This window comes from Hakea prostrata, chromosome 2, assembly GCF_041222555.1.
Source record: "Hakea prostrata isolate BN-2017 chromosome 2, UWA_Hpros_2, whole genome shotgun sequence".
Classification (NCBI taxonomy): Eukaryota; Viridiplantae; Streptophyta; class Magnoliopsida; order Proteales; family Proteaceae; genus Hakea; species Hakea prostrata.
Window position 1 is genome coordinate 72904935 of NC_142601.1, and position 21170 is coordinate 72926104.

Below are 21170 nucleotides of genomic sequence, written 5' to 3' on the forward strand. Positions count from 1 at the left end.
GCAATAATTCCAATATGATTGAATAACGGGAACAGTTTAAGTGTACAAAAGTAATCTTTAGGTTTAATGTTCAAAAAGAGGGGGAAGAAAAAAAAAATCAACACCACTTACATGGATTTTGCTTAACGGGATATCTATCAGATAAAACTTTACTTGAAAACAAGACAGCTTATCTGTACCCACTGAATCTACTCTTATTATTATACTTTTCACTAATTGGTCAAACTAAATGCATTCTGAAGAATAGGGACTGAGTATGTCTGGTCAGAGATGAAAGTCAGGCGGCATGATTATGGACAACTAATGCAGAGGATGCATTGATCATAAAATAGAGCAGCTTCCTTGTTCCCTTTCCCTGCAGTTGCAAGGATAAAAAACAGTAAGAAAGCGTCGAACAACTTGGAACTTGTAACCAACAAAGGGGAAAAGTAAAAATTGACTTATTAAGATAAGGGCGTCATGATTGCTATAGCTACAACAAAGAAGAGGAAGACATACTTCTTTGTCTCTGGATATTGACTCAAAGCTTCCTCAAATTTAACCCAAAGCGGGCCTGTCTCCTGAAGATTAACATTTTCTGGCCTTCCAAGATAAGCATGAACAACAAACTGTGGAGTTCTCTCCCTGGTTTACAAAGCCACCACAATTGAGAAAATTCAGGATGATTTTTTTTTCTCTTTCTTTTGGGGCATTAAGAAAAGAGGGGGGGGGGGGGGGGGATAATAGACAGGAGGTTCAAACTCAAGACATGGTGAGAATGGGCTTTGGCAGCACCAAGATCATCAACTACTCTAGGCAGCTGTGATTCAGAATAATCAAGTAACTGCACAGAACAAATTCAAAATTTTCCATTTTTAATGTTCCAGCACAAACCTCCCCTCATAGTTTGATAGCCATTCCATGTAAGCTGCACCAAAGTACATGGATGCAAAGGGATTGAGAAGATCCTCGCTAGAGTTGACTTTGTAAACCTTGAAACCAATATCCCTTGGAAACAGGTGAACAGAAATGTGTCAGCTGACATAAAATACAATGGACTGCTCTATAAACCCTTGTAAGTACTATGGACTGAAACTAGGCAGCAGAATTTAGTTCATGTGAGCTCATGCTAATAATATGTATGTTCCTATGTGTAAATGTAGAAAAAAGGTTACAATATAATATCAGGGACATACTTGTATAGCCAGCGTGCCTTGGAATGATCAATTCCCATAATCCCAGGGCATGATCCTAGACCTTGCACAAAACGCATGCTGCTGACGTCCGCAAGTGCTGCTAGAATTGTCTGTAGAAAGGGTGCACTTTAGAAAGAACTAACCAATCTTCAGCAAGAGGAGTCGAAGTAAATGTAAACTTCAAGAAAAAAAAGGCGTGATAATAATCTTCAAAAAAAGGGAAAAAGGGAGGGAAAAAGAAAAAGAAAAAAAGAAAAACTAATTGCTATAGAAAAAGATATGATAGGACAAAGAGGAGCTAACTAGCATAGCCAGGATTTCTGAAGAACGCTCTGACGATTACAGAGGAAACTTCTTTACAACTGTTTCAATACTTGAAGCCAGAATCCTGGGGTCTATATGACCAGTATGGTTTCAGAAGAACATCCAATGGGTTGCTATGAATTCAAATTTATTGAATGGTATCGCTTTCATAAATAGTACTATATGCAACTGCTTTTTGAAATGGAATAACATAGACCAAAGAAACGTACCCGTAGGTCAAACTGTCCCATATGGGGTTGAATTGCAGGGTCATGGGTCATTTAAAAGGCAGGCAAAATTGGTCTATGATTAGAATCTTCAGGATGTAAGAATTTTTCTTTAGAGATTCTCAGATTATCTACCAATTGCCAATTTACAAAAACCCTTGGCAAGAGGTCTGTGTGTAAGTCTCCCCAATCTAACTATTTAAACAGTGATCAATAGTAGGCATTCTGATGACCAAGCCAGTAGTTTCTAAGCCTCTAAAAGAAAGCAGAGAAAAGGTTCAAAGGCCGGTTGTATTTCTTTCAAGGCATGCAGAGGTCTTTCCAGACCATGCAATGGCATCATGGACATTACAGTGTAGGTTCCAGGATGAAAGAGGGGAAAAAGGATATTGCCACAAAACAAGGTTACTTTTAAGTATAAAAATGCTCAAATGACAGGAAAAAATAAAAAAAATAAAATTTTGTGAAAGTGAGGTAATTACAAGGCTTTCAGGAAACAACTAACATAACAAGCCTTTCCCAACTAAATGGGGTTGGCTACATTGCCTTCCAATCAGCTCTATTTGAAGCCATACTAGATACATGGTCTAGATTATGCACATCCTTTCTCAACACTTCTCTTAAGGTTATCTTAAGTCTACTTTTAGTTCTTCTAATTCCTTCGATCCGGATTAAATTGCTTCTCTGCTCAGGGGCATAAGGCCTCTGTTGAATATAGCTGTGTCACCTCAATCAACTTTCTTGTAGCTTATCATTTTTTGTAGCTACTCCTGCCTCCTGGTCCAGCTCTAATATGATAATTCCTTACCTTATCCACTTCATGGTCACTAGCTGGATCCACTTAATGACTAGATTGGTTGGGGAGTTGACGGGGTAGTACTACTAGCTTATAAAGAAGCAATCTCCCAGCAACTAGTGAAATTTAATCCTTGTCAGGGATATGAGCAACCACTGCCTTCACCACGAGGATGAGCTGGCACCTTCAAGTGAAGCAATTGAAGAGCATAAAAAGCCAATGAACAAAACTTAAGATTACCTTTTAAGCATAGTGGTAGCAGTGTCTAGTAAAACACATTCACTAGTTGCTGCCATTATCCTAGTTACCACCATGCAGTGCATATGCAAGAATAATACTTATGGAAAGAAGAAACTCACAGGTTTGACTTGTCTTGTACTGAAGTGCTTTGAAAGAATGATTTGCGCAACTGCCTGCCAACAGAAACAGTAGAAGGATATTTACTTAAGTTGTTATCACAATTCACAACAATTAGTTTCTCAAGAGGAAATGAATTGCACAACACTAGTCCTTGATATTGTGAGAAGAAACTAATTAACCATTCTCTTCAACAAAAATTCAGATAATTAAAAGGGCATCAATAGGGTAAAAAATCCACCAGGTACGCAAAAGTGCTGCTGTGTCAACCAACGACATACAGAAAAGCATATAGGTTACAGGAAATCAGGATCAAATACTTCTCCATAAGACACAAACAGATATTATGAGTTCTTCAATTTTCAAATTATTAGAATTGAATTAAAAGACCATAAGTTACTTCCTCTTGCTGAGAGAATCTGCAGTTGGAAGAATACAATTACATCCTTGCATCAATTTTTAATGGCCTTTATGGTGCCTAGGTTGACGATGGATGAGTGGTGACAACCATGACCTACTACCAAAAAGAATTTTTTTTCTTGGGAAGGAATTGAAGTATCCACATTAATTATTTCAATTGGTCCTCATGATATCTGGGGTTGAGTAAATAGCATAGTAGCATAGCTAAAAAGGGCACAGGACAGACAGGAATTAGTGGAGAAAAGTGTGATGCTACCATACAGCTTGTATTTATTATTATTATTATTTTTTTTTTGGGGGGGGGGGGTGTGGGGGATATGTGGAGTGTGAGGCATAGATGATCTGCCAGCAAGCACGTGTTAGTTTTCACTGATTTCTAAACATAATTAAGTGAACCTATTCAAAAATGAAGTTACCATGAGGAAAAGGTACCTTCCATCCCATTGTCTTTTTCCTAACCATTAAAACTATTCATCTCCTCGCAAATGTGAACGACAACAAAGAGCTCCTGTGATTTAAGTTATATATAGAACATACTGAACTACCATAATTGCAAACCACCTAATATGCCTAAGATAAATGACTATTCGATGAGAAGTGTGAGCTAAGAGATTATGGTTGCTTCAAATGCTACTCGCAAAGTGAATGGTGTGATGGCTCTCACTGACCAATACTTCATTTAGATGAAGATATATGCATTATCATATAATCTTACCTTTGTTTCTGTTCGTGTAAGGTATGGTCTCTTCTCTGCATCAAGTGAAAACCGCACTTTTCCTCTGTTCTGATTAGACTTGGTCCATTCTTTGAGGACTTCTGGGTTCCTCCACAAGTCATCCATGTCATCAGGAGATGCTTTTGAGTCCCAGTAGGTCAACACATCAGCTGTTCTTACATGAAATTTATAAAGAAATCAGAGATGTCCTCTTAACTATATATCAGATATAATAATGTTATCCACATAGAACACATCAAATATGATTGAAGCATTTCATATGAGGCAACAGTACTTTAAAGGAACTACTGGAAGTTCTAGGTGATATAAGCAATACTCAAGAAGCAAAATCATATCAAATATGCATCTGATCCATTGAATTACCTTGACAAACCCAGTTGTTATGACACAAGAACAACACATTGAGAGAGACTTTTACGCTCTCAATTCCATGCTTTTACAAAAATTATTATTCCAATAAGGGGAAAAAAAAAAAAAAAAAAAAAACAACAAACTTGCATACCTATTCCACTCCAATGAAGGGAAAGATTAGCACAGAAAATCATTTTTCCTCATTACCAGATATGCCAGTAGTAGTAGAAGATACCTTTGTCTTCTAAAATAGGCAGAACAGGAGTAGAAGCATCAGGCATTGGAGCATTATACTTCTCGCTGCACAACAATTAGAAAATGTATAACAATTTCAGCAGTAGCATTTTGATTCAATTTGGACAGAAGTTTTTTACTTAATTCATTGAAGCCAGTAAGTACGTAATTAGATGGTACTATGGGAGACCCAATCTCAAAGAAATCTAATGTAGTACCATCTACAGCTTATATTATTACCGTTGCATACAACCTAGGACCCCATTTAACCAGATAAGTAACAATACGTGGAATTAATTTGCAAAGGTATTGAGGTTATCTGAACTCTTGTCACAAGATTGCTGCCGCTAAAAATTAGGGGCGATGATGTTTTACCTTCTGATTAAAAAATTCGCTGATGGGAAAGGTGTAAGAAAACTTAAATGCTGGAAAATATTTAGATGCACATGAAAGGTAGGATGCTGAAACAACCTCCTGGATGGGAGACTCTGTTTGACCGAGAGGTATCGTCGCCAGTAATCCAATGTTGATTTGTGTTTTGCCTTTTTTGTTCCACCTTTGTAAGCCCTAATAACAAATTCTTCGTTTCTTTCCCTGAAGATAATCCCAGAGTAAATAATTCATCACCCAAAATACTTAAACACACAAATCACATAACCCACCTGGGGAAAACTGCATGTTACAAAATTCAATAATTTATGGGTATAGAAAAAATATATAGAAAAAAAATGAACATACTTGTTATCGTAATTTGATAACCACTTTAAGTATGCTGCACCAAAATATACACTTATGAAGGGCCTATACAGAAGTGTTGACTCTCCTTCTATTTCATATTGCCGGTAGCCCATATCTCTGCAAGAACTTCCAGTTTCAGGATGATATGACTAACCAAAAAGAATGCTACAATTGTTTAGGGATTTCTACACTCTCAAATTATTAACTCAGGTCTAATCATATAAATAATACCTGACAAGCCACTCTGCAGTTTTTGGTGACAACTGCATGATCCCGAAACCAGTTTCCTTAGTTTTTTTGTTATACCGTGTTGTAAGAAGTTGTCTGTCACTTTGAAGTTCAGCAATAGCACAAATCATATCCTGCACAAGAGTAGGATCCCAAACTCGGAAAACTTTAATATCAGAGTAAAAATCTTTTAGCCTAATGACACTTTATACAATGCTATATTTAAAGCCTTTTTCCCAACTCCGAGCTACATGGTTATCTCGTATGTTCCTATTCCATTAAAGCTAATTTTTAACAGTTAATGTAAAATAGATATGATTCTTATCATAGATAAAATTAAAATGTATATTGAACTAGATTTCAGAACAAAACAACTCTGTTTCACATCTGTGCTTTATTAATTACCACTTCCGTGGGACCACCATGAAACTGCAAGCATCATAAAGTGTCTTGACTCAGCATTACATATTACTGACTACATAGGAAAACCCAAAATGGATCATTGGCTGTGGTATGGTGACATGAAATCGCAAATCGTATCTAATGAAGAAAACCCATATTTAGAGCAACTACTTAATTTGAATCATCCTGTCTCAGACCCTGCAGGAGACTGGAGGGTCCAAAACTTGGAAATATTCTTTCCTGTGAAGCAGTGGGTAAAGCTTCATACATTTGCTCCTTCCAGACTGTGCAGTAGCAGGAACCTTGTGTACTGGGACAGTCCTTTTACTTAAGTTAAACCATCATAAATATGCTCAAACTATCCATGGAATCGTGCGTTGTGTGAAACGTAGATCATCGCCGTTCTTAACCAAGACTCAGGACAAGCTCCGTCTTGGAACCTTGTGGGGTTCTCACCATAAATAAATAAAATGCGGTTTAAAAGGATGTAAAGATGCAGTAGCAAGGTTAGGAAGCCCATAACTATAAACAAATATATTTCAGGAAACCTAGAAAGTAACAAGGGGAGAGAAATTGAGAGTTGTTCAACTTTTCGCCATTTGGAATGAAGATCATGAGTGCACTGAGATGTGGTTCGGTCAAAATTAAAGGTTGAGAAAGGAAAGACAGAAGGTTGGATTAACAAGCAGACACTATTAGTTTAAGTCAGATGGTAAAGCCTTGAGTGCTATCCCGATAGCATGCTTATGCAACACACTCCACATCATGACTAGTGAAGGTAAGCCTAAGCTAAGCCGAATCCTGACTATCATGGATTGCACAGGACCAACTTCAGTCCAGCCAGCTTTGGCCCATACTACAGACTAACAAGTTCTACCCCAAGAGGACAACTGATTTGGAAATTTGGGTTTTCTTGTGGGACAGCAAGGAATTGGTGGATCTTGACAAGTTCATAAGTAGGCATCGTGCCTAGCTTTTCAAGATCACTCTTTAAGCTAGGCTTCTGATAATAGTGAGTAGGTGAAAGTACAGCTAAGAGCTTGTTGGCAGGATGAAATGTGAGAAAGGAGAATGCTATTCTGAACAAAAAATGCGCCCTTCCTTCAGGTCCTTTAATGAAAAACAAACTGGGTTCCTCTTTTAAAAATAGCCTTTGAAGAAGGAAGATTTATATGCCAGAAATCATATATCTATTCTTATTGTGCTCTATTTCTCAATCTATTTGTGGTGTTCTTGTTGTCTGTTGGTTGGTTTATCAACCTTCAAAACAAACTGTGCACTCCATCTAGCTAACCAACCTCCTTTGGGGAATCATAACAAGCTTTGTTGAAGGAATAGAGTTCCAGAGAACCAGGTTTAAATTAAAAATCACAAAAAAATGTGTTTCAGTAAGAATTTTCAGACATGAAGAGGAGGTTTATCAGTCATCGGGTGCAAATGCAAAGACCATAGGAAAACTGGTCCAATGAAAGGATCTCTAAATCAAGCAATGCACAGATTTTTCTGATAACTTGTTTCACTTTACCTGACACAGGAAAATCAAGATTTAATGTTATGGTATATTGTAATGCATTGTAAAGTTTCCACATGGAAAAATGCCAGAATGTTGAATTCAAGAATCCCATGTTAAGCTTTAGTTGAGGTTAAATATACGGAGACACAGCAACTAGCAATAATCTTTTCAGGAAGAAAACCTAAAAGGTTATAAAAATTAAAAATTGGGCACTTACATTTACCAAAAACAAGGGAAAAAGTGGTTACCTATAAAAATGTAAGGAAATAAGTACTACCTTAAGAATAAAAAGAGAGAATAAACTTGCATACATACAAATGTTAAGTCTCAATATAAAGAAACTTAAGGATATAACATAAGTTAGTAGACTTGAACAGAAGAACTCCAGAAGATACCGGATCTACTTGTGAATGGAAGTGTCTCCGGACAATAATCTCAGCCACAGCCTGCAGGGACCCCAAGCCAAATACAGGGAAAAACTGTCAGGAAGAGCAGAAGAAACTGTCACATGCAAGGATCTGTTGGTCTTCCCACCAGAATCAGAGAAGGGAAACATTATTAAGGAAGAGAATAGCAGGGAGAAAGGATTTTTAGGAAAAAATGAAAAAACAGAGACCACAAAAAATGTGTAACGAAGCTTTAGAATTTCAAAGCCTGTTGAAATGTCCAGAGGATCATTAGATTCAAAGAATCAGCATTTTTTTTTTCAGAAAATTATAGAAGTAGTATATCTTTTGTCCCCACTGCCTCTCAATCAGTTGATGATCAGTTTTGAGAAGCCATATATGGTTATGGGCAACAGATGCATGGCATATGGATGATAAATAAGAGTAATGAGGATGAATTTAATTTTACCTTCATCTCAGTTTGTGTAAGAAAAGCCTGCCCATCAGGATCCCTTGAAAGGTGAACTTTTTGTCCTTTTGCCTCTCCTGCATCATCCCACTCTTTGCTCACAGAAGGATCCATCCACATTGCCTCCATGTCCGGTGGATCAACACAGTCATTCCAATATTTAAAGCTAGAAGCCATCCTCAGAAGATCACAAGGTGTTCTTTTTGGCACTTAGAAATTGAGACAAGACCAGTTTTAGTCTAAGCATGAAGAATATATTCATTGAAGTAGCTGCAATGAATACTGGATATATTACCTAACAGCAAAACTATGCTGATAAAAGGTAAGACATGGTAGTAGCTTCTGATTTGATCATGCCATATCCTTTAACACCCATCAGGAACCAGAAATATGGCATTGTCTAAAAGTTCACACATCAAAAGAGCACAATCAAATAAGTTACACTACAAAATTAATGAATTGGACAACAACAAAATAGTATAGCTGCCTAATTAGACAAAAATCATGATCACTAGATTGGAGAAGTAGCATCATTGACTTAACATATGCAATGAAAAGCTGGTAGCTGGAGTATTAGATAATCCAGTTCCACCAAAACACTTTCAAAGCATCAATAAAAAATCCTTTGGATAATATCAGGAGATTGCAGTAACAGTAAAAGATTTTTCTCATTTGGGAGAAGATGATAAGGACCAAAAGGAGAACTTTGAAAAAAAGACTAGAAAGAGGGGAAGTTCTGGTAGACGGACATAGTCATGAGGTACAACCAACCAGACTGAAGAGCTGTAGTTAGATAATGGGTTCATCTAGATTATTTGATTCCAGTTTTGGGTTTAAAATTTCATTTATTTCTCTTCAGCAATCAAGTTAATGCAGCAACTTCATAATCTTTAACCATGGGGTCAAATTTGTTTCATTCGTAATTCATGCGTATTAGTGCATGTTTGGAATGGCTTCTCGAGCTTCTGCTTAAAAAGCCATGCTTTTTGGTCAGCAAAGGAGGAGTTTTTCTCTGCATCCCACCCAATAGGCACCTATGCTTCCCCATCTTCTTGGATTCTGGTGGTGATTACCAACATGACATAGCTTGTTAGCTCTGTCCTCCACTGACCCAAAAACCCTCCTTCTGGGTTTCCAGAAGCAGAATCTCAAGAAGCCATCCCAAACACGCCCTTAGTAATCATTTGTGGGTGAAGTTTAACTATCTGATCTAGTTTAGGTTAGTTACAACTTACAACTGCATTTGTTCATATGGTAGTCATTCAAGCGGGGCTCTGGAGGAGTTGAAAGTTTGTCATTGTCAAATCTTTATTGGGTTGGTGCATACATTATCATATAACATGCAACCTTCAACTCTGATGTATCTTCTAGATTGCTATTTCTTCCCCACCCCCTGTCGCTGACAACCCCATAAATAGGTTAATTGTTAGTTTCTGGTGCCTCAGCTGCTCCTTTGTCCCCCCTTGAGCTTGTGCTCCCTCCCCCCTCTTTTTCAGCTCCTTGGTTTCTTGGTTTTCTCTTGTTGTTTGCTTGGTGTTTTTTAATATATTATTTATTCATCCAAGAAAAAAGTCCATGGGAAGTGTTGGGTTTTGATGCCTCTAGACACATCTAACCCACACCTATTACAAACCTCACAAAATTGATCTACAACCACCATTTTGTGTTTGTGATCTCCAACCACCCCTGGTAAGGCTTTTCTTGTTGTGCCCCTTTCAGAATTGTAATATCTACATAAAACTGTCATGAGCTCTAGGTTCCTTGCAATGTGCACTGCAGCAAGTCCAACGTGATGGACAAAATGTATGTCTATGTAGACAATGTTACATGTTCAGCCTCCTTGGCTCCATGTATATTTTGGGTGAAAATTTTAAAAGTTAAAAAGCATATATGGCCTTCATAAAGACAATATCCCATGCATATCATTCTGTTATCTTCATAAGTGATATATTTAAGAATTTTCAACAGATGATATAACAGAGGTGAAAGCATTTACATATCTTACATTCTTTCCTTCTTTCTTACATAGGGAAAGACTAAAGATTTAACATGACATTGCCATTGACCTAGTCATAATTAGGTTGTACCCGGGGAAGCCAGCTAGTAGAGGAAAACTCCAAAATGCTAATTCCATGTCAAAGACTGCTAAAAATCACAGTGACAAACTTTGCACCTCATAGATTCCTAGTTAGTTTCAACCCTGCAGATATCAGTATGCATACATTGAACAAGTCAGAACAAAGAAAAGATTTCGTCCATCTCTTTGTCTTAAGAGCAAAGTGATTGTCAACTTTGTACCTACAGTAATTGTCCAAATCCAGCATAATGTTTCAAGATTTCCATCAAATTATCTCAAACAGGCAATCATTACCCAACCTCAATCATGCTTTATGGGCTTCATCCAAGCTTTAACTCAAATTAAACTCTCAGAGCCAATCGTAAGCAAGCAAATCAACCATATCTTTGTGCATTTGAGAACGGAGAAAGGCACCACAGAGACTGTACCAGGACAATTGAACTGGTACCCGTAAAAACTGCTACCCATAATGAATATGAGCAATTATTCCAACTGCTCCTCATTTTTAACATGGACACATGCAGCAAGAAGTCTTTCAGCAAAAGAGATGCTGAAAACAATAAAATCACCGAAGGGCTGAAAAACACATTATGGCACACCGACAAAAAGCAGCAGGAAAGCGAGAAACATGCAAATTTTGGCATAATCCTGTGCTGTATCCACTGGCTGTATTATTATATATTCCCCAAAAACACACAAAAAGATAAAATAAAACGGCGTTCCATATATTGCAGTCAGGTGTATCAACGCATTATTTTGAGTTTCAGATCATGAAGAGATTCACCAGCAATGTAGTATTGTCATACATTCAACAAATTCAAAAGCATCGAAAAAACAAAGGAGGAATTCAAACCTAATAAGAAACAATACCCCAAATCCAAATGACGACCTATCCAAAAGAAAAAATTGCAATGCCGAAGCGTTCAATCTCTATTAGATTAAAAATTAAAGAGGAGAGAAATGGATCGGGAATAAACAATATCTGAAGAGAAGGTGAAGAATTTTACATCTTACGAGCTGAAACGCAGCGAGAGAGAAGGAAACGTGTTCACATCGGTTCTGGGATTTCGGAATCAAAAAATGTTGAAGACACAGAGCTTTTCGTTCGCATTAGTTTTCCAAAACGAAAGTGGTAGAGAATGGAGCCCCATGTCTTTGATAGCTGTAAAGGAGGAGGACGAGACAAGTGGCAAGATATCTTGAGAGGAAACTAGGAGAGGCCATGATAGAGATTTGCCCCCGACGTTGGTTCACAACTGGAGGTCCTTAGCAGTTACGGCTTCGATACCCACCCAACCCCACACCCAAAACAGAAAAAAAAAAAACAGAAACGGAGGGACGATCTTTGGGATTACAAAATGAAAATTTGCTGACACGTCATGTGGGCCCTCCACAATATCCGTTTGCCGATGGATCTGATCCGAGTCTGATGGCCCACGCCCATCTAGGAACCAATTTTTCTTTCTTTTGATCAAGAATCTATGAACGAATTGCTGAGACATAATATATTTTCTTTCAGCTCCCCTCTCCCATGCTTAGCTCCTCTAGTGGAGGAATAGGGTTAGCCATCTTCCTCTCGGCTCTCGTTTGTTCCAGGCGTCGGTGGTGCTCTGCAGGGGGTCTCGTCCGTGGCGGTTTGGCCGCGTTGGCTGGGGTTTGCTCGTTGCCGGCTGGGTTGTTTTTCTTCGTTGTTTTTCCATATATATATATATATATATTTTTTCTTTCGGACTAAAATTTGTTTATGAGAGAAAAAGGGGCGGGAAAGATATATATGTGGGACCTATTGATAATAGAGTCATTAGAGTGATGAAAAAAAAAAATGAAATGAAGAATTTTCTTCTCCACCCTTTTTACATGTAAGTGGACCACAAACTAATGTTGTGATTTTTTTAGTGTAATATATTATGTGTGGTCCTAATAACTAAATATATATATTTTTTTATAACAAAATTAATACCATTATTACAATTAAATATATTCAAATTTCAAATATGGAGGGACAAAATGTATTTAATATATTGTATTATTATATTTTTTTCTTTTTATTATTAAAACTATATATTAATACAATGTATTAAATAACTGAGGGACACTTTGGTCCCTTCATGTTTCAAATTTGAATATACTTAATGGCGGCTAACGACATTAGTCTGCTTGGTACTTACATGTAATATATTATACTAAGAGGATCTAACATTAATTTATGATTGAAATGAATAATCTTTTAAACAAAAGAGGGTTTGGTCATGGGTGAGATTGATGTGAAAATGAGGAAAATGAAAAATATAACACTCCATTTTCAAATTTTTTAACAAAATACTATATATATATATTCTCACCTACATGAGTTCAGACCATCTTTTTGTCAAGAGAGAACAATGTGTTTTTCTTACTAATTTTTTATCACAAAATAGTGATGGGGCCCACATAAAGAATAACATAGACTAAATGACAATAAAAATTATAGAGAGCATATTATAGAAGGTCATCCATACTTTCACATCACTTCTTTTTTTTTGGATATAAAGGCTTAATGGGATGGGATGGGGATTTTAATATGCCTCAGCAAAAGTCAACCCAACCTCTTTACTACAAAGTGTTGATTTCAACCACTAGACTCTCACACCACTACCAATGAGTTTGCAAACAAACAAACTAGAGGATGGAATTTGGTTAATGGGATGTACAATTATAATTTACAACAATTAATTATAACGTATTAATTCTTAATAAGAAAGTTACGTGATTAATTACTTTTAGTTTTTTTTAAAATAAAATTAATATTCAATGTTTCAATTAACAAAACTATCTAAAACTAATAACCATTTACAAAATTAATCAAAGTAGTAATTTTTCTTTTTGAACATTTTTATCCTTAAAACTATGTGATGTGGGGATGAAAATATCCAAGGGACGAAAATATCCAAAGGATGAAAAAATAGTAATTTTTTCTCTTTGAACAAAATAATGATTTTCCTTAGTTTTAGGGGTAAGAATGCCTAAAAGTGATGAAAATCACTCTGGGTTAGTTTTGTAAATCAAAACTGAATTTTAGTTAGCTTCTTAATTGAAATATCGAGTGGTTGTTAGTTGTGTAAAAAAAACCTAAACGTAACTAATCATGTAATTATCCCACCCTTAATCAACTATTAAACGGACACCCTAGCGAGCTAGCATTTCAGTACGCACCGAGGAAGGGAAAGTGAAAGAATGTCAGCCTTGGCCACCTCCACCGCTGTAGCTTCTAACTCCGTTCACCGGCGAAGTCTATCCTCTCTGGTTCACCTCTGTAACACTCACCGGATAAGTCGTTTCTCTCAACAGGTTAGTTTGTATTCTACAATTTGTTGATGGAAAACTTGTTTCTTTTCTTGTATTTCCCATTTGAATTTTATCTAAAACTTCTTTTACGTTTCTTCAATCCTTGCAGTCTCCTGTTGTATTGTTTAGAATTCAGTCATCGTCGTTGCATTCTAGGATTAAGCCGTTCAGAGCTATGGCAGAGATCGAGACGATATCCAAAGAGGAAAAATCTCGGTCTGTTGGTGTTGGTAATATACTTCTTCACTGCACTTCTATTTATTGATTTCTTCTGTGTCTGTTACTGAAGGAGTTTAAAATTGTTACTAAAGATAGATTTTTAAAGCTAATGTGTGAAGATAGATATCTGAAACAGGTTTGTATGCCATACGTTCACAAAGTTTATGAACTAGAACCTAACAGGAGAAACTTATAATTCGTTACTTCACATTCCCTACTTCCATGATCTTATGTCTTATCATGTCTGCACTCTGCATATTCCTTTATTTATTTTTTTTTTTTGGTGAAGTGTTTGGATATTCTTTTCAGGTGTCATTTAAGTTACCTTTACTTGAGGGTGTATATATTTTCTATAACTTGAAATGCTCTCTTATTGGAATCTCCTCTCCCTATAGGCAACAGGCAAGCATTGATATCGTTGTCGGACAAGCGGGACCTTGCTCTTCTTGGGAGTGGACTTCAGGGCTTAGGGTGATATTTTGTACCTTGTATCATTAAGCTTTATGCTTATCAGATATTTGTGTGAAATTGTTTTTGTAGATATTTTGCTGCATTTACTAGTATTATCCTACTTGTTTCTCATAAAATCCTCTCTTGCAAACCCCCTTTTTCTATTTCCTGATATTCGTGTGCATTGTGGACAAGACCTAGATTGCTTATTGCCAAGAATTGACTTGAAAGTTGCAATCTAGGCACCGACATGTATTGCCCTGGGCATGGATGTGAAGTTCAACAACAGTTTTCTAGAATCCACACATCCATTCATTTGATTCAATGTTTTAACAGAAGTTTCAAAAAAATGTAGTTGCTACAAGCATAGTGTAGAAGTCCCCCCCCCCCTTCTAAGTGTGGTATATTTATTGAGCAAATATACATCCATGAAGTTCCTTCTTTTTTTTTTTTTTGAAAATATTTATTGGTGTAAGTTAACCATGATGACTCTTGTTGTAATCATTGCAAATTATCAGTTCATCTTCCAACTGTGATGTAGGTATACTATTGTTTCAACTGGTGGAACTGCATCAGCTTTACAAGAAGCTGGAGTCTCTGTAACCAAAGTGGAAGAACTTACTCATTTCCCAGAGATGGTAAGATAGCCCTAGCATTTTTCACTTTTATCCTGAGTTTATTGGAATTCTGACTGTATACCTGTCATCCATTGGTATGTTATTGTCGAACTTCTTCTTTATGGAGTTAATGCATTATCAATTTTTTTGATCTACTGACCTGCATTTAGTGAAGTCTTACTGAGATTGTCTGAATGTCCTTGTAGGTGTGAGTCTCCTTGGGTCCTCAAATTTAAATTTTGAGATCATGTTCCAATGGAAAACCATTCAATGGGTTAGGATTTTCCTTGGAATTAAAAAACAAAATGGTTGTACCCAGTGCACATGGCTCCCAAGTTTAGTAGGATCTGGGCTGGGCCAGATTACCCTGTTCTAGAGAGGATGATTCCAAGACTTATACCTGTGACTAAGCAGTCAGCAACTGAGCACTTGACTGATGCACTAAGCATCAGACCTGAAATAAAATGAAATTTAAAGTTGGACAGTTTTAAAATTAAAAATCTTATGGATCAACACTAAGGATGTTTTTATTGCCCATCATCCTTTGTTTATGTTCAGTGAATTTTGGATCCTATTAGTTTAGAGCTCATTTGTTTGAATATCCTTGCATATACATCTACATGCTCCAAACTCCGAAGGCAATCTAAAATTTTCAATTATATTTAGTTTTAATGCTTGTGGTTTTGTATGATACGTTTCATACCAATTCAATTGGAATTCATTGGTGTTGTGGGAATTGAAGTAATTTCATGCCTGCTTTAGTTATCAAACCCTAGTGGACCAACTTCTGACTGCAATTGCAAACTAATATCCTGTACTGTAAAGCTGGCTTTTGTTTTTCTGATAAAATAATCCACAATATAATGTGCTACATGTTTTTTGGGTAGGATGTTACAAATTTATGAGGTGTTTTGTCTTCAGTGATTTGTCCGCTTGGCTATTTCAACTTGCCTTTTTTTCTTTTCTTTCAGTTACTTGTTTTCATTTCGTAGAAATCCTTTCTGGAACTTGATTGTTTTTCTGTTGCTTACTGTTTCTTACTGAAATATCAAATTTTGTATTTCAGTGAGTAGGTGAAGCCCATGATGGGCTTCTTTGTTCTAATGATCAAAATCAATGCTAGGTCTTAGTTCAATTCTTCAGTTTCTCTTTCATAATAAATTGTTTTGTAGTTGTTAATGAATAAATTCAATTGACCTTATGTGCTTACAGCTTGATGGTCGTGTCAAAACTTTACATCCTAACATTCATGGGGGTATTCTTGCTAGAAGGGACCAGAAGCACCACGTTGAAGCTTTAAGTCAGCATGGAATTGGTGAGTTCTTGGAGAAGTTCAGCATTATATTCTGTATGTCTCCATTTTTATAGGGCATCAAGATAAGAATTCAAATTAGAATTTACCTCCTAAGTATCCTGTGGAGTCAATAGAGTATAACTTACTCGATTGCCAACACTTCCCTTTCAGGAACATTTGATGTTGTGGTTGTGAACTTGTATCCTTTCTATGATAAAGTTTCTTCTGCTGGTGGAATTTCATTCGAGGATGGCATTGAAAATGTTGATATTGGAGGGCCTGCCATGATCAGAGCTGCAGCAAAGGTTGTTATCCTTGAGAAGCAAAGGGAATTCTATTGAGATTGTGTTACTTGTTGTACAGGGTTGTAGTTTATATAGGACTGCATCTAGTTACTCTGTTAATGCACCATGTTTATTTTCTTTCATTTGCTGGATGGTGGGAATGGATCGACCGAATGGTTCTTGCCAGCAATTTACGTGTTGAAGGGTTTTGAGCTTAATGGTCCATGGGTTAAGTTCACCCTTCATTCTTGAATGGTCGTCTCTAGCAGATTGACACCAGAATGTTAAATTCACTCTTATCAGTGTGATTTTGAAGCTAGGTTTTAGAATGCAGGGAACAGAATTCACCAAAAATTTTGTTCCTCTTTTTTCTTTTGTTATTTCTTTCTTTCTTCTTTCTTCTTTTCTTCTTCTTCTTCTTTTTTTTTTTCCCGGTGGTGGTGGTGGTGGTGTGGGAAGTTGTGGTTTGCTTGATCTTCTTCTTCTTTTTTTTTATTTTATTTTATTAAAAAAAATTATTCAATGCACATTTAACAGAATCACAAGGATGTCTTGGTTGTCGTTGACTCAAATGACTACCCTGCACTATTGGAATTTCTGAAAGGAAACCAAGATGACCAACAGTTCCGAAGAAAGCTTGCTTGGAAAGCATTTCAACATGTGGCTTCCTATGATTCTGCAGTCTCTGAGTGGCTATGGAAGCAGACAGAGGGAGGTACTTTCATAGTAACACTAACTTCCTCCCCCACCCCCTTTCTCCTCTTCTCCTCTCTTTCTGTCTCCTTCTCTTCTGGTTGCTTTTAATTCCTATTTTTTGGAGTTCAGTACATTTATTTGGTTGCTTTCTTCTTGGAAGACAATTTTCCTCCCAGTTTTACAGTCCCTCTCTTGCTTAAAAGTTCACTTCGTTATGGTGAAAATCCACATCAAAAAGCTGCATTTTATGTTGACAAGAGCCTTTCTGAGGTTAATGCTGGTGGGATTGCAACTGCTATACAACATCATGGGAAGGTTAGTGAGAAAGAAAGTTTAAATTCCAAGGTTTTATTTATTTTTACCAGAAGATATTAATTGATAGTTTAAGAAAAAAATTGTTATCTTAGTTATTTTTGTGATTGGTTTACATTGTTTAGTCTATGTTTTAAAAAATTTGATCTCTTATTAGTTTCTGTTGCTCAAGAAACTATGCCTCGCCCCCCCCCCCCCAGCCCCAATGTCCGTTCTTCCTTTCTCTCCTCCTCTTGTCCCCCCATGTTCAAATTTGTTGAGTTTAATATTTTCTGCTTTTATTCATTTTTTTCTTTGGTAAATTTGTTGTTGATTAACTTTCTAATTTTTGTACTGTGCAATTCTTACATTCTCTTGATTGACATGTAATTATGCTGTTTTTCTTCTCATTACAGGAGATGTCTTATAATAATTATTTAGACGCAGATGCAGCTTGGAATTGTGTGTCAGAATTTAAGAACCCTACTTGTGTAGTTGTGAAGCATACAAACCCCTGTGGAGTAGCTTCACGTGATGACATCTGTGAAGCATATAGACTTGCTGTGAAAGCAGATCCAGTGAGTGCATTTGGTGGAATAGTGGCCTTCAACATAGAAGTTGATGAGGTGAGTCTTTTTGACAAAATAAAACTTAAATTACAAAATGAATGTTGAATTGATGTCTGTCTGTTTCACCTTCTGGGTCCAACTTGATGCATTTGAAGGTTCTTGCGAAGGAAATCCGTGAGTTCAGAAGTCCCACTGATGGTGAAACACGAATGTTTTATGAAATAGTAGTTGCGCCCAAGTATTCACAGAGAGGTCTTGAAATTCTCCGAGGAAAGTCAAAAACTCTGAGGATCCTTGAAGCAAAAAAGAATGAGAAAGGAAAACTTTCTCTCAGACAAGTTGGTGGGGGTTGGTTAGCTCAGGAGTCGGATGATTTAACACCTCAAGATATACAGTTTAATGCAGTATCGGAGAAAAAACCACAAGAAAATGAACTCTGTGATGCTGAGTTTGCATGGCTCTGTGTTAAACATGTCAAGAGCAATGCTATTGTAATTGCCAAGGTTAGTATTTTGCCACTTTTAAGTTCAATTGTTGTTGGTAAAGAAATGATTATTCTGACGCTTATGCAATTCTTTTTGGTCAAGAACTGATCATTCTTATGCTTATTCTTATCATGAAACAAAATCAGTTAGTACTTTGGTCGTTTGTGTTAATCCTTTGTGTTTGTTTTTCCTTGCAGAATAACTGTATGTTGGGGATGGGAAGTGGACAACCTAACCGTTTGGAGAGCCTCAGAATAGCATTGAAAAAGGCAGGAGAAGATGTTAAAGGAGCTGCTTTGGCCAGTGATGCTTTCTTTCCATTTGGTAAGACATATTAACTCTTCTTAAGCTGATACAGCTTATAAGTTGCGTCTAGCTATGCAAAATCTCTTGCATTGATTTGAAAGTTAAATCGATTGGCAATGAATAAGTTGAGGAAAAGAAAATTTAAGGATAAAATATGTACTCTGGTCGAGGTTCGGGTATCTGGAAGCATATGATCCCTTACTGAGTTGCTTCAGCCCTGACCTATGGGTGTACGCATCAAATATCAGCTTCATAGATGGTGTGTAAGCATTAAATTCTGTTGCAGTCCCTTTTTCCTTTTAACTCATCTATGTTTGTTTCCTGATTGCAGCTTGGAAAGATGCAGTGGAAGAAGCATGTGAAAGTGGGGTAGGAGTCATTGCTGAACCAGGGGGGAGCATCAGAGATGGGGATGCTATTGATTGTTGCAACAAATACGGAGTTTCTCTCCTTTTCACCAACGTGAGGCACTTCAGGCATTGATAGAGTTACCAAAAGCTGTTATTTTCCCCCCCTTCCTCCCTTGGCTCAAATAGAATGGTTGGAGAATTTATCCCAAGGCCAGAAGTTGGCAGGAGCATGAAGATCATCTATTTGGCTTCTTATCTAAAATAAATTTTGGCACTTATAGAGTTCTAGTAAACTAAAGGAATCACATAATAGAACCCTTACTATGTAAACCAGGTGTATCAACCATGATGTTGCTAGATTTATTTGCTACTTCTTTTGTTTGAATATTCTATGAAACTTGGGTTCTTCTTGAATGAAAGACTTTACTGCTTAATCTCGTGCCCAGCATGAGAGATGCAGAAATTACCAGACTTGCTCTTCGTCTTCAACTCACACCAAACATGGCTTTTCCAAGGCCTGGCTCACCCCTACTTCTTGCCCCCCTTGCGTGTGTTTGGTTACTTAAATTTCATTAAGCTTGTGTTGATTTTAGTTTCAAATTTCATAGAATCACTATCCACTGGCTTGTAGATGTTGGAAATATATTATCACAGGGCAATCATATAAGACAAATAAAGCAGAATTAGGAAACTTATCTTGATTCAAATGGCATGAACAAACTCCTTTTTGAAAGCTTTATTACGTACATCCATCTTGATAATGAAAATCGATGGAGTTGAAACGTGCCGGTAACGGCACTTTTTATAAGGTATTTAAACACCTCGAATAGTTGCACACAAGTTTAAGTGCGTTTCACCCCCAAGATCAATCAATTCCTTCATCATAGACGGTGCACCCCGTAATCGATGGACTAAGGGATCCGTAAAGCTACACTCACCAATGTGTTTTCTATGACACAATTTAAAGAAAACCAATGCTTCTCAAAAAATGTTCGTGCAAGAATAACAAACCCCTCCCACCTTTATATAGGAGAACATGAGACACCAACGAAGGTTGTCTCCAAATGTTATATCTCTTCTCTTAAGGCATGTTTGTCAGTGAAAACACCTATTGGCCATTTATGTGTCTTTTAGGTAAAGACCAACTTTTAGAAGAAAAAAATTGTTTGAATTTTTAAATAAATTACGAAAATTACAACAGTAGTTTATTGAAATAATTGTTTGATCATATGAATTGATTCGATTTGAAAAATATTTTGATTATCATGATTACGTGAGTCAAGGTTGTTTTATACGCAAGGTTAGTATTAAGGAAGGTATAGATTTAACTTTAAACCATGAAATCCATTTGATTTCAAATTTTCTGGGAAAATTCTAAGGATTTGAAAATCCCTTGAAATCATGTAATTAAATGCACTTAAAAATCACACCTAATACTTTCTAAATTGCAACACAGCTGTGGAAAAAGAAAGAAACAAATCTGATTCTTTCTCTTTTTTATGATGCCTATATATTCTAGACCTATGAAGCTATTTTGCAAATGTGAGCAACTGTCAAAGAAAAATGGCTTTAGTCAAATTCCATTTAATCTTTCCTCCTCATTTCAGTTATCTTCTTTGTTCAATCTATTGGTGAGCTTTTTTCTGTGTCAATATTTTTTTCTTTCTCTCTTCCTTTTGTTGGGTTTAGAAGATTATTTTTTTCTTTGTTCAACATTTGGCTTTCTCTCGCAATATTTTTCTTTCTCTCTTCCTTTTATTGGGTTTAGAAGATTATTTTTTTCTTAACGTGAAACTTATGATGCAGACATGAAACCAAACACTGCTTATCCCAATGAAGATAGTGACTGTAAGAACTATCTTGGGTCATGCAA

At 36.6% G+C, this 21170-nt stretch overlaps 2 protein-coding genes across 5 annotated transcripts; one reads left to right on the forward strand and one right to left on the reverse strand.

Annotated features, from left to right (window-relative positions):
* Positions 1-4: 4 nt before the first annotated feature.
* On the reverse strand, positions 5-11678 carry LOC149026319 (uncharacterized). 4 transcript variants are annotated; one of them, XM_089146611.1, is made up of 15 exons: positions 11420-11678; positions 11283-11301; positions 8631-8735; positions 8336-8544; positions 7876-7926; positions 5569-5699; positions 5338-5454; positions 5071-5193; positions 4601-4665; positions 3994-4163; positions 2861-2914; positions 1176-1285; positions 874-987; positions 499-624; positions 5-355 (listed from the first exon to the last, which is right to left on the reverse strand). In XM_089146611.1, the coding sequence occupies exons 4-15, from the start codon at positions 8510-8512 to the stop codon at positions 322-324; spliced, it is 1272 nt and encodes a 423-aa protein (XP_089002737.1). In that variant the 5' UTR covers positions 8513-8544; positions 8631-8735; positions 11283-11301; positions 11420-11678; the 3' UTR covers positions 5-321. The 4 variants fall into 4 exon arrangements, with proteins under 4 accessions (XP_089002737.1, XP_089002735.1, XP_089002734.1 ...); XM_089146609.1 differs by having other exon boundaries at positions 11266-11301; XM_089146608.1 differs by lacking the exon at positions 11283-11301.
* Positions 11679-13576: 1898 nt separating this feature from the next.
* Positions 13577-19790, forward strand: LOC149026320 (AICARFT/IMPCHase bienzyme family protein). The gene is made up of 12 exons (XM_089146613.1): positions 13577-13739; positions 13846-13966; positions 14351-14426; positions 14947-15043; positions 16235-16337; positions 16488-16621; positions 17138-17315; positions 17457-17611; positions 18004-18213; positions 18312-18659; positions 18839-18965; positions 19279-19790. Exons 1-12 carry the CDS (start codon positions 13626-13628, stop codon positions 19428-19430), a joined length of 1815 nt encoding a protein of 604 aa, XP_089002739.1. The 5' UTR covers positions 13577-13625; the 3' UTR covers positions 19431-19790.
* Positions 19791-21170: the final 1380 nt, after the last annotated feature.